We start from the raw sequence: 15,296 nt of genomic DNA, 5'->3' as shown, positions 1-15,296 counted from the left end.
CAAGCCCCCCACCCCAATTTGTGCCTATGTTACCTTGGCAAAATATATATAAAATAACAAATAAGATACTTAAATATATTTTTTTTAATAAAATTATTAATTTAAATAATAAAAGTCAGTCTTGAGTTTTATTTTTTAGTATCTTTTTTAAACATCTGATAAAATAAAACAACAATTTTAATATAAAATAGGTAAAAATAAACTATAAAGTACAATAAGCAATCTGCTATTTTATCTAAACGTAATAAAATGAAAATACATTTTAATATCTAAATAGGTAACTACCAGGCATCTCTGTAAAGGAACAGTTCATTAGTTTTAGTCTTGAAATTTCTTTTATGTATTAAGTCCAGGCTATGCTTCCATAATGTCTATGTCAAAGGTAAAAAAATACCTTACACAGTCTTCTACTGTATTTTGCCTCAATTTTTGGCATAGGAATGGCAGCAATAACATGTTCAATATCAACTTCAAATATATCATGTTCAACTATTTCGAACATCGTTATGATGCGTCCAATTGATTGTAGGCCATCCACACAATATACACCATCAGTAATTTTTTTTATAACAACAACAAACTGGTATCTATTATTTTTCCTTTTACCAAACATAACTTTGACTAATATAAAGGTGCCTATTTTTAAAGTATCAATAGTAGGCTCATAATATTCTGGCACATCATTATTTTTTTCCTCTTCAGGTATCTTGAAATGGTATGGTTTCATTCTCTATGTCGCTGTTTGACTCACCCAGATTGGCTGAAGTAACACTTACACCTGGAGCAACATTAATTTTTTTCTTATAGTAACGAGGCACTAAAAAAATAAAAAATATAGATTGTAATAATTATTTATGAAATAAGTCTACATATTATTAATTATCAATATCACCCCTCATTAGTTATCAATCTCACCCCACAGTAGAATACATTTTGGTATCAGTTGAATATTCAAATTAAATAATAAGTATAAATGGGATTATATTCCCAGTTAACTAGTCAAGTATTAAATAATAAGTATAAATAAATATAATAATGCATTACTTACTTTGCGGGGGAATTTTTCGCAGCACACAAAACCTCAAACTAAATATTGCTTTTGAATTTGTAACGATGACAACATAAATAACAAGATAAACAGTTTTATCAACTAGGTACTATTAATAATTTAGTATCATATCACTTCACCAATTCATAGAAAAAAAACATTTTACTTTAATTAGTGTTTCCATATTCCACTGCCAAAGAAATAATTGGATAAAAATCAAAGTCACCCCGTATTATCAATGTCACCCCAATTTACGGTATTCATTGTTGTGTTTGACTGTCTGCAGAGCTTTGAGCGTAGTGTTATAGAATTACTACATTAAAATATTAATATAATACTATTTAGTATATATACTATTCTAATATCTTTTTTGTACAATTCAAGGTACTTTCTTATTATGTTATGTTTGTGTGTATGACTTAAGTTATTGTTTGTATAAGCCATAATTAATATATGGCAGATGCACAGTGCCACAGTGTAATACATTATAAGCAATATAGAAATGCAGAATGTTTTTATTAAATAAACCATCATCTTATCAAGCTTTTTCCATAATGTCATTTAATTGTACACACTTCAATAAAGATTTAGCTTAAATAATAATATTATTATGTTATGCTTTCCAGTTTCTAATGATTAAGTATATTTAGTCTCTAAATATCTTTAACTTTTAAGTATACGGTATATTGCCATAAAATAAAGTTTGCCCCCCATAAAAACTGCCCAAGTTACGCCCATGATGGTAGCAGTAATTAATAATTTATTATATACCTACAAATTTATAAAAGGTAAATATATACAATAGTAGCTGTAAAACACGACTTAGCTCGAAAAAAAATGAATACAAATATGGTACTATTTCGTTGTATCTCGGTTCTATAGTATACTAAGTTCACGAATATATTGTCATTAGTATATACCTCACTTTTTTAACTATATTTATTTTTTATTTATACGAATTAACGCCATTCGGCTTTTTTAAAAATAAGATATATAATATGACATATTATATGTATATAGATGAACATAATATAGTTAATATATAATATATTACCGAGATGGACAATCCACCTGTGGTGGATTGGATATAGCACTTGGTATATTTTCGAATTTGGTTCAAACTACTCTATACAATTTTCTGAAAATTCTAAGAACTATCTCTGAAAATATCAAAATGAGTATATTTTGTGTCTTTAAGAATATAAGGTATACAAACATAACTAAATTGCATTTGAATAACAATTAATAATAAATGTAATATTATTTTATTTTAATTAAAAATAAACACATAACATCGCATGGCTAGTTGGTTAGTGTATACCAATTTATTTATTTTAATTTCATATTCCTGTAATCAATGGAAACCCTGATCATTTATAAACAAAAAAACCGGGTAAATGGGTAATGCTTTGCTGTACAAAATATATATATAAAATAACTGTAATGGATGTGTTAAATTTGAATTCAACGATCATTGTATAACCTTTTCGGCTATTGCTCTATCGGTAATAGTTGGAAAAAAACTAGTTTTTAACTAAATTTTTTTTATGCCTAAAAATAGCTCAAAAAGAGTCACAATATTTCACCACATTATGGTGCATAGAAATGTCTAATATAAACATTCAATAAAAATTTAATATATATTCTGTTTTTTTCTTTTAGAGTTACACTAAAAAACAAAAATACATTATTTTTCAATAACTGGTTTTATATAATACTAGCTTATTCTGTGCACTTCGTTGCCCATCAAAAATACCAACGCTATATGAATAATATGTTTATTTTTATAGTATAACGGTTACCATAACAACAATTTTAAACCAATTATGGCAACCAATAGTTATTATTATAGCTTTGAAACCAAAGGCAACCATTTATAAGCAAAAATGTCCAGATTTTGAAAATAATGTATGGTATTACAATGGCAACTATTTATATACAAAATAATCCATCAGAAATTTCAAAATAATATAAAATTGGTTGCCATGGTGATATGGAGACAAACACGGACGTAAATCACAAAATAATATATAAATGGTTGCCATGGTAATATGGACACACAGACAGACTGACAGGCAAACAGAAACACAGACATACATTCATTTTTATATGTTATATAGATTTAAAAATATTAGTTTTTTCTGTCGATTTTTAAAACTATTGAGCATTTTTTACTTTTGACCCCCCCCCCACAATCTTCTTACCAGAAAAGATGCTATTAGAAGAAAATTGAAGTATTTTTACTGTCCCAAAAGGTAAAGACATACACTAAATTTTTTTTTTTTTAAACACATTTGTTGTGAAATCAATACACCCATTGCTCCACTCAGAATCTAAAATTATTCGATTTTCGGGTAGCCAAAACAAAATGTTTGTGTGAGCAACTCTATAGTCTATAGCAACCTATAGCAACCTAAAGCCGTTTAAAAGCAAAGATTAAAACGCCTTCTGAGTTTCAAGGAATCTATTGATATAACTTTTATTGAATTCGGTCCTGCAGTTTCTGAGATCACGGCTGCAGCTGTTTTTAAAAAACTAATTTCACATTTTTGTAAATATATAAATATATATATATACTCTGTTCAAAATAAAAAAAACGTAGTCGGTGGTCAACTTGTGTGCAGGGGCATGGCAATACTACACGGCAGGCTTACAGATAATTGACTGGGTGAGGGTGATAAACGGGTGTTACCTGACTGCAGCCCGATGAAAACTGGTAGCCACTGACTACGATTCTTAACTTATACTTATCTTAACTTATACTATACAGAGTATAGACAGATTTTTATCACCACTGTTTAATATCTAGGTGACTAGGTATATAACATTTGTAGCTGGTTATATTAAATGAAAAATTCATACAATAGTATAACGGAAAAATAACATTTTCCCAAACATAACCACAAGCTGAATTTAGACTCATATAAGCATAATATTATTTATTACATACTTATTCATCTATTTTGATTTTTGACTGTTACACAAGTTACATGGACAGTTCTTATATGAATATAATAATATACACCACCATCGATTAGATGAGTTTATTACAGGATGTCAGGATGTCTCGTAAATGGAAGTTTTCTGAAAATTTGAAATCGTTGAATTATTATGATTTATGATTTGTCGCCGTGGCATGATGTCGTTATATTCGTACATAAATTATAATCGTGTCTGCAAAGCGCTGCATGTTACCATACCGGGGACAGTGGACGAGCAATCGCAGGAAAAGAGTATAATATTATTAATATTTAATATAGTAGGTAGAAGTAATAATAATAGTATTATCATTTTATAAATGAACGTGGTTTACAAGAAAACCACTAAAAATGATTGATTGCCCGGAGTGCCTTCAGAGTTCAGATTGGCGTTATTGGATATTATATACATTATAATAGGCATGCGCGTGTGAAATATCGTAAAACGAAATATACGCGTTTATACGCCTATAGATACAATTTATTATTAAATAGCTAGTTTTCTACGAGTTGTTGTACGTCGTAGAGAGGTCGCACCGCCGTCAGAATTATAGAGGGACCTACCTGCAGACTTCAATAATTCTACGTAGAGACTTCAGAATTCATTTTATACAAAAGTATGAAAACTATAGAATATAGTTATCATACACGGACATACCTTTAGGCGTGTGACACGTCACGTGTGTACGGTGCATATGTATAACGTCGTGCGGGTGCGGGATTGTGCGACTCTTCGATTAAATCTTTCAATCGGTATAGTACAGCACACCTGTTTTCAACCTGAAACTTGAAAGTCCGCCGCGTTTTATTTGGTCGTGTGTGTATAGCACGCACGCGCGGACGTTTATGGAATTAATAAATCCATATGTTATGCATGTGTTGTATTATAGGTATATAATATAGTAAATTATTATTTATATTGGTTATATCCACGCGCACCCATTGTCTGGTAAGGAAGAAGTAGAAAAAGAAGAAGAAGACGACGAGGACGAGGAAGAGTTCCCTCGTTGCCACACGCCCATTGTGTGAAACCAGGTGCCCCCGATATCAGTATTCGATTGTTTTTCATCAACCGATAACAATATATGCACATAACATTATTATATTATATTCTTACATATTTATACAACCGTACGCTATTGACGTTTTGAATTCACCGCATGATGGAAAAAACAAACATTGAATTCGATTTTACACTAAAACAATTTTTTTTTGTTAATTATTTCATTGATTGTGCCAGCTGCAAGTCAATACAAAAAATAAATACCTATGTATTTGCTTTTAGAAAATAACTCTTTGATGTTTTATTGTTATAATTAAAAACAAAAAAATCACAATTGACCCACAAAAACAAATAATGCCGATTTTACACTGCTGTCTGCGTCTACGTCATATTTCTTATAACAAAATGTAGGTGTATACGTCAACTATTATTTACATAATCTATTATTATTATTTTTATTATTGTTATTACAATACTGTCTAGTAAAATCCGTGTTCTGTTGTTTTTTATTTTTACCATCCTTAAAAAATGCGCAACCGTTTCATGGGAAGATAGCCTAAAACCATAATTAAAATAACTTAATAATTATTTTTCTTCTTTTAATTATCTAGTATGTGTCTACAGTTGTATATGCTAAAACCAAATAAAATTATCATCTATACAATATTAATTTATGGAAGCTGGTAACTTAAAAAAAGATGGTGGTTTCATTACATATTATCTATTATAGGTATTATTATAGGTATATTATTCTACAGACGGATATCCTAAAGGTCTAAAAGTATAGGTAGTAGGTAGTATGTATTTATGTATATTGTATTATAATTCAGCGTTTCTCAACCTGTGGTACGCGTACCCCAGGGTGTACGTAAGAAGGTATGAGGGGGTGCGTCGGGTTACGTAACGTTGTTCAATACAATGTCAATCATTTGTCTATTAAAAATCCATTAACCATTTTTATCTCATATACATCACTCTCTGTTAGTTTGAAATCGAAATCTATTCTAACAATTAGTCTGTCGCTTGCTTTCAGTGTGTCCGTGTCAGATACGACGTACATAAAAATCTTTCATAATTATTATTTTTTGATATTTTATAATATTTTCGACTATGGATCATTGGTTAAAAACTGGTAGCTTTAGTAAAAGGAAAATTACAGAATCAACCGATCCTCAAGACGTGCCGTCATCGGTTACTAATCCAGCCGAAAAAAATCCTATGAAAAAATTACCACAGGTTAGTGATAATAAACTTCTTGTTCCACTCCCGGTAAAGATAAGGAATTATAGTGAAGATTATTTGCCACAAGGATTTTCATTCGTTATGATAGAAAATGTTTCTAGACCTGAATGTGTTGTTTTTTGAGAAGTACTATCTAATGGTAGTATGAAGCCTTCACTACTTACTCGTCATTTGAATACAAAACATTCAGATTTAAAGAACAAAAATGTTACTTTTTTCAAACGTTTACTAGAAAATAAAAATAAGTGCAATATACATACCTACCTATCTTCAGGTAGTGCTAATGAAGATGCTCTTGAAGCATCTTTTCGAATTAGTTACCGTATTGCCAAAAGTGGTAAAAATCACACCATCAGTGAAAATTTGATTTTGCCAAGCATTAAAGACGCAGTTTCTTGTATGTTCGAAAAAGACTATGTCAATAAAATAAATTCTATCCCCACTATCAAATGACACTGTCAGCCGTAGAATCAAAGATATTTCTAATGACATTGAGGAGACACCTACTAAAAGGCATCAATGATATTCAATTATTTTCCATTCAAGTTGATGAAAGTACTGATGTTGCACAATTAGCTGTTTTTATTAGTGATTGCAAGGTATTTGAAAGAAGATGAAAGCGTAGAAGGGCTTTTGCTTTGCCATCCTCTTACTGAACTCACAACAGGTGCAGATATTTTCCATGCTATTAACTCGTACTTCATCAAAAAGAGAATAATGTGGTCAAAATGTTGTGGTTTAAGTACTGATGGTGGCAAGTCTATGTCAGGTTGTTACTCTGGTCTCCTTGCACGTGTCAAAGCAGTATCTCCCCTGGTAAAGTGGACTCATTGTTGCATCCATCGACAAGCTCTCGAATCAAAACATTTACCTGTTGATTTGAAGGACGTTCTGGATGATTCTTTTAAAATAGTGAACTTCATCAAGTCTCGCCACACGAACTCCAGAATATTCTCAGCATTATGCATAGACATGGGCAGTCTTCACAAAAGCCTCCTTCTTCATACTGAGGTTAGATGGTTATCACGAAGCAAAGTCCTTACTCGTTTGTTTGAACTTAGACATAAAGTACTAATGTTTTTTGAAGACCATCCTTTTCGGCTTTCATTAAAGTTTAATGACCGTGAATGGCTTCAAAAACTTGCATATTTATCCGATATTTTTTTGAAATTAAATGATCTAAATAATGTGAAAAAGGAGACCACTGGATAGCATTCCCTTTCAGTGAAAAATATTTCGAATCTGCAATTTTTATCAGTACGAGAAAAACTTGAGGTAATATTTGAAAAAAATTCTCTCATCGCTTTTTGGGCTGTCGTAAAAGAAGAGTATCCTGAGCTTTCAAACAAAGCATTTAATGTTCTGCTGCCGTTCACGAGTACTGTATTGGTGAAGAGGGCCTTTTCGTCGTACACGTACATTAAAAATAAGTATCATAATAGACTCTCTGTGAGTTCGGATTTACGAGTTTACTTATCATCCGAGGAGCCAGATTTCAAAAAACTATGTGCCAGCATACAAGCCCAAGGGTCTCATTTAAATTAAATTGTTAAGTTTATATTACTTATATATATATAATATAATATATATATACATACATTGTATGGCTAATTAAATTAATTAATAAATATTATTTTAAAATTGTCCATCATCGAACTTATTTCATAATTACTTATTTGTGTTGTGTGTGAATATATAATAAATGGACATTTGGAGGTACGTAAAGCAGTGGTGAGAGGTCAAGGGGTACGTAAATGAAAAAAGGTTGAGAAACTCTGTATTATATGAATATGAAAATGTACAAAACATTGTTTATTCTATATATCTGATGTATTCGTATAAGTTAATAATACAAATTGTCAGTATAAAAACGTACAAATGTTAAGAAAACAAACTGCACAGATTTTCTGTATAATAATAATAATATAATGCATACGGCTCATACGAGTATTTTAATGTATACTTTACAGAATTATATCATTTATATTGTTTGCAAAAATATCAGAAGAAACATTGTTATGCATCAATTATATATCTGTTTGCGTTTTACGTTTCTCCAAGTCAAATGGCACACAGGAGATCCAAGACACATATATACACACACTGCACAGAAGTCTTACAATGAATAACTGAATACAATACCTGTCTAGTTGTCGGCATTTTATTTGTTTCCATATAACGACATGATGTAACATTGTATCTCCAAAGATTAGTAATTCTAAAATAACGAATGCAAACCTCATGATTTATTTGATGCAAAAAAACCAGTATAATCGTTGTAACTTGCAGACTTCACTCAACATTATATGTAGGTATACCTAATTTGTATACAAGTATAAAAGTATATATCATTTATAATTTGTATAAATGTATATATTTAATATTATACATATATGTAGGTATATTGTGGCAAATGATGGAAACGCATAGTCAAATTTAAAACAAATAATATTTAGGTCTATACTTTAATCGGAATATTAATATTTTAAAATTATATAGATAGTTCTCATTCTGTTTTATCCTATCGTTATTTATAAATCTTGTCTTGCCATTTTTAATTTTTAAAGCTTAAATTAACGAGTAAATAGGAAGTATTCATATAAATTATAAGTTTTTAGGGGGCTTCTAAAATCACTAAATTCTTTGTACAATAATACGTTCTTTACTTCGGATGAACAAATACTAAATAGTATCCATTTCAGAATTCTATACTCGTTATCTGACGTCATCGTTGCAATTCGCGTTAGTGCATCGCCGATGTGCAAATCGTTGACAAAGAAATGATTTTCTTATACTTAATCGCTAATTGTTATTGACTATTGTCGTACCTATATTATAATAATATAAATAGTTCAATTTTGTCAAACTAAATATAATATAGGATTTTCCCATAAAGAGATTAGCCACTTGGTACTTTCTTTGGTAGTTTGGTACCAACCTTTGCTCTAAAAAGTTATTCGACATATTATAACGACATATTTATAGTTTATTTTTATTTTTGTTTTTATTTTGTATAATTTTACCCGTATCTGTGTATACGAAAAAATATTTCAATTTTCTATTTTGTGCGTGGTTTCTAGTAACAAATTTAAAAAATTTTCAAATTTTATAGCTAAGGATTAATATTATAAACTACTTCAAAAGTAACAATATCATAAAACATACTTAGTAAATAGTAACATAGGCTGACAGGCTACTATACTCAGAATGGTTTTTTGTATACAATCATTTTATATCATTGAATTCAAATTTAACACATCTATTACAGATTACACTATTACAGTGACCCACTGGTAACCTAACCTAACCCACTCGGTATTCGACATCCTACTCTTACTGTACAGCAAAGCGGTACCTACCCACTTGCCCACCTTTTTTAAAAATTGATATTATTATTACAAGTTTAAATATAATTACATTGTGTAGGTATACTGTATTAATACTGTATACAATGTTTGTATTATATTCTATTAAATATTTAAACGTAGAAACATACCTAATCAATTTAATTTATCATCGATATTTCTATCACAGTTACAGTTATAGAGGTGCTTAAGTTAGTGAAAAAATTCGAGCACATACCTGCCTAATGTAATAAATTATTAAAATAATTAACATAGACATAAGACAATATACAAGTGTGAATTTAATCACTGCATTATTCGTTGAATGTACATCTTGTATAAATTTGATTGCGTTTCTTAAGAAATTTCGTATTATAGGTATTAAGGTTACGTATTATAATTTATTATTTATATTAAACAACAATTCATCATTAATACCGACCTAAATTATGTTTATATGTTTAACCTTTCAAACATTAATACCAATTAGTGTAAAATCAGTGTCAAACCCAATAATATGTACCTATACTAATATAAGTATAATTTTCTCAAACGATGACATAGAAATATGTTGGTCAGGTGATTAATGTGTATTTAAGACACGTTATACCTACTAATAAGAAATTCATATTTTTGACGTCTTGTGTTTACTTCAACCGTATTTGGCATGTAGTTTGTGTTTGGCTTAGCGACAGCGACCTGTACCTAACTACATTATTTTGATATAAATCAAATATGATCAATATTATCAACATATTTCACACACGAATGAACTTTGAATGACAAATTGCCTATATTTTAATTTTTGTACAGACATAAAATTTAAATATCTATCTATATTTTGTGTACCTATACCAACATATCGAGTATAAATATTATATTGTATGTTATGTAAATGTAAAGATCTATACGATTATTTGTCATATGAATATCCAATATCATAATAGTTATTTCGTAAAATTAGAAGAAAAAAACATCGATCATCATGTAAGGAAAGCAAAAAACCAAAATACATTTTTTTATTCTAAACTCGGAACCGGAATGTCAGACAAATTATACGTACAGTCTTACAGGTAGGTACTGACGTACTGTCATAAACACGAATAAAGCATGTTATTTTAGGAACAGTAGTAATTATCAATTATTTATATTAACATAAGAAAAGCATTAGTTTAAATGGTAGGTATACGGAGTCTTTACAACTGGTTATTATTAAAAATAAATTGGATTTTAAATCAAGCGTACAATTTTCCCTAGTATAAGGATTATTAATGTCAAATATAAAGATTATTAGTGTCAAATATAATATAATATGTCAGTATGATGTTAGAATAAATTAACAGTCAACAGATAAATTCTGTATCCATATTGAGTTAACGTTACATAAATAATTAGTAAATCCCTGTCTTTTAAGCATATGGATTTCATCAATATAATTGATTAAATTATTTAAATGCATTACCTTATTTAAATAAATCATAGAATATGCAACATGCATCCTATTAATTTTTTTTTCATTTTTTAGGCCATTGTTAATTGTTTTTTTTAGGAAATCTATCAACCTCCAAGCCTTGCAGCATAAGTAAATATGAGTCAATACCAACTTGCCATATAATTCTGTAAAAAGGTTGTGGTTAAAATAGTTTAAAAGTATATTACCTATAGCCTTAATATTTACAACATTGGAAAAAATAATAATACACATAATGGCACAAAGTTTCAAGTCTATAATATTAATTTATATTTTTAAATTACTTTAAGAACAACATTGGAAAAACCATGTGGTAAGTTTTGAAGCTTTTTGACTGAAAAATAAAAATTGTATAAACATACAAACCAAAAATAAACTAAAAAAGTCAAATGTTTCACATGTACCTACATGAATATGTCAAAAAAACGCAAACCATAATGATTATTCATCATGTACACATATATAGTAAGCCTGTAGTCAGTAAATATTAGTACTAAAAATCAGGGCTTCAAAACGTTATAAATAACGTTCTAACGGAAAATAATGAAAAAAAATAAACGAAAAACAAAAGTAATCTTAATATCATTAAACATAATATTATATCATTAATCATAATTAATGATTAAAAATAAACAAAAACGTAACATAAAAAAAATTGCAAATAACGTTGTTCGAAATAACGTCTGTGCTTTTTCTTTACTTTGAACTTAACATTACTATTTATTTTAAATCTTGTAGTCTATATACGTATGAATCTTATAAGTTATAAGTTATAACTATGAAAAGTTCAAAGTTGGCAAACCTATATTAACGTAATCATATTTTTGAAATACTTTATTCCTGTTTAATTTATGAATATTGAGTTTAATAGAATATTAGTTTATTTCTGTGATTCAAATTTCAATAAGATTAACAAAACTACAAGCGCATGGTGTACCTACTTAGTATTTACCTACTAAATACTTATTTAACATTAACATTATTATCCCATTTCAAGTTGTATTATTGTTATAAATATTTTTTTTAATAAAATCTATTATTTCATCTTTCATTCATACCATAATATTTAAACAATATTTGACATCTGGACTAACATTAACTTGCCAGTTTTAGCTACTAACTAAAAATTCTAGAATGATTGAAAATAACTTACCTATGCTGGACAACAAATTCTACTAATTTGATAGTTCTTACGTCAAAGTGTGATAATAACCTATCTATACCAAAAAAAAAACAGTATAATTTATAAAAAAAATAAATTAAACTATAAACATAAAACAAAAAATTTAAAATAACGTTTAAAAATATAAAAACGATGATCGGAAAAAATCAAATAACGTTTGAAAGTACAATAACGATAAACATTAAAAATTGTATAACGTTTAAATATCCGCAAACGTAAAAACGATATATTTATTTTAAATTTAAGCCCTGCTAAAAATAATTACCAATCAACAAATAAAACTAGGTTTAGAATTTTAGATATTATATGACAATAATAATTATACCTATATGTAAGGGATAAGATAATATGAAAAATTGTTTTTTGGCGGTTATCTTGTTATGCAGTCACTATATAATATATATTAGGTATAGGTACTAGTTAATATTATAAGTACATTATACAATGATAACAAAGATGATAAATGATAAATGTACTGAAGGTTTCCAAATCTGAAATCAGATTAATGGATTATACGGCATAATCAATTATAGTATAGTAGCCAGTTATAGGTATAACTGTTAAGCTGTTATATTATAATATAAGTAGTTTAATAGTTAGGTATACGTATACCTACTAGGTAATACCTACCTAATAAGTATAATACATGATAAGCTGCGATTTATAATGGTATGTACTTGTTATGGCCACAACAGCGAGTTATTATTTTTGTTCGATGCAGCACCTTACCAGAAAAAGGCAGGTGACACTATAAAAGTTCTCTATCCTAAAATAATACACGACGTAACGTGTTTAGCGCATGGATTACACAGAATTGAAGAACTAGTTCGTGTGCATTATCCTAGAGCGGATAAACTAGTGTCAAGTGTAAATCAGGTTTTTTTAGAAGCCTCTTCGCAAACTGTATTATTTAAAACAGTAAATCCTGGAAACCTCTTACTTCCGAGTCGATTTTAACTCGTCGGGGAACTTGGATTGAAGCCACGTCATATCATAGCCAATTCTTTAATCAAATTCGTATCATAATAAGTCAGCTTGATCCCAATATTGATGTTGTATCAATAAAAAAAAAGCGCAGAAACCTATCAACCATAGAACCATCTTACATCAATACGGAGGCAAATTTATCTTTTATAGATATAAACTATGGTTTTCACTTTTCTTTATCAGTAAAAATTACGCGGCTTGAAACCCAAGGAATCAAGTTATCTGAAATAATTACAGTAATTATTTTACAAATTAAAAAATAAATAAAAAAGTATCTAGTGAAGTACAAATTTTTATAATCAGAAATGAACAAAGTATATTGCAAAAAAACACTTAACCACGGTCCATGGACGATGAACTCAAGACTATATTATGATGGTTTCTAAGATTCTGCTGGGAGATAGTGAATAAAATATGGAAGGTCAATTATCTACAGGCAATGACTTAAGTTCTAAAAATATATTAAATTACGTCAACTGTCGTTGAACGAAGCTTTTCGGATTATAACAATCGTCTATTAAATCATCACAGGTCATTTGAAATCGAAAAATTAAAAAAATTATTGGTGATTCGATGCAATGACTTACCAAGTAAAAATAAACATTAATTTAGTTTATAATAATTTCACAAATGAGGAAAATATATATTATATTAATACTATTAACCGATAATATTTAAGATTCTGAGCGGAGTGCGATTGATATATTTATTTTACAATAATGTGTTTTCAATTCTGCAGAGCAGAGTGATTTTAAAATTCTGACAGTAGTTTTCAAAAGCACCGGGGAAAAAAGTTAACATTTGTGGTAGTAAAAATGCTCTGATTTTCGAGATCAGCGTAATTTCTGCTACAGTGAATCTATTTGGTAAATTTAATAGGTTAAAATAATTTTAGAAAGCGTCAAAAAAAAAAGAAAAAAAAGCAAAAAGTGAAAATTTTTACGCAAACCAATTTTTGGAAATTTTCGGTACAACTCAAAAACAAATAGACCCTTGAAATTTTTACCAAATGTGTATATTAACATTTTCTATGAATGGTAACATCTTGGAAATATTTTAACCATTTTTGAATTAGTTATAGCCTTGAGATATTTATCCAACTTCCACATAATATATAGGTACAAATATAAATTAAAAAGTAAGCTGACTTACAATTTTTCTATTCGTTATAGAAATTAAAACATTTTTTTCAAATAAAAAAAAACCTCTAATTCGTCTAAAACCTCAAATTCAAATATTATTATTATTTCAGTTATTATCAATGTTGCACATTCTATAAACAAAATATACACGAGTTAGACGGCGTTTATTATATTAGAAATCAGAGATGCTTGTTGTCAAAAATTGCCTGATTAAAGTTAAAGAGAATTTTGATATCGATGATATTAAACAAGTAGTCACTGAAAATCTCTACTACCAACTCAAGCCCTGCTTAAAGGTACTAAATATAACAATGTTTTTTTGTTTTATTTAATAAAAAAAAAAAAAAAAAAAAAAAATGTGTACCCAAATCTATATAAATTGCTACAGGCAGCGTTCACAATACCTGTTGGTTAGGCAACCTGTGAACGTTCGTTTTCATCAATGCGGAAATTAAAAATTTGGCAGAGAACCACAATAAAAAAATAAGATCAATTTTCAAATTTACCAATAATTAATATTGAAAGAGATGTAACAAATAGTTTTGAGACAAAAACAATTATTGGCAAATTTGCTGTAGCTAATAGAAAATTAGTATTGATTTAATATTGAATATTAAATTAATTTAAATATAAAAACATTTTAATATCATATGAATTTATTTGTGTATTCTTAGTAACCATTTGGTTTATCAGTTATGATGGTGCGGGGGAAAGCCCCTACGGCTCTGTGTAACTTATACAATTCTAGCCCCCCAAAAAATTGACCCTAGTTGCACCTATGACTAACATTAAACATTTTAATAAAAGGTTCTCTACAAAATGCTCTTCTTCTATCAAAAAAAAAAAAAAAATCACCGAAAAGTTATGCTAAAGAATCGTTTTTCGTATGCAATGATTT

General features: G+C 28.5%; 1 protein-coding gene across 1 annotated transcript; it reads left to right on the top strand.

Moving 5' to 3' along the window:
- Positions 1–6,139: 6,139 nt before the first annotated feature.
- On the top strand, positions 6,140–7,483 carry LOC103308669 (zinc finger BED domain-containing protein 5-like). The gene is made up of 3 exons (XM_008182440.1): positions 6,140–6,380; positions 6,546–6,668; positions 6,861–7,483. Exons 1-3 carry the CDS (start codon positions 6,140–6,142, stop codon positions 7,481–7,483), a joined length of 987 nt encoding a protein of 328 aa, XP_008180662.1.
- The last annotated feature ends 7,813 nt before the right edge of the window (positions 7,484–15,296 follow it).

Source organism: Acyrthosiphon pisum, chromosome A1, assembly GCF_005508785.2.
Source record: "Acyrthosiphon pisum isolate AL4f chromosome A1, pea_aphid_22Mar2018_4r6ur, whole genome shotgun sequence".
Classification (NCBI taxonomy): domain Eukaryota; kingdom Metazoa; phylum Arthropoda; class Insecta; order Hemiptera; family Aphididae; genus Acyrthosiphon; species Acyrthosiphon pisum.
This window is presented reverse-complemented; position numbering and strand designations above follow the sequence as displayed.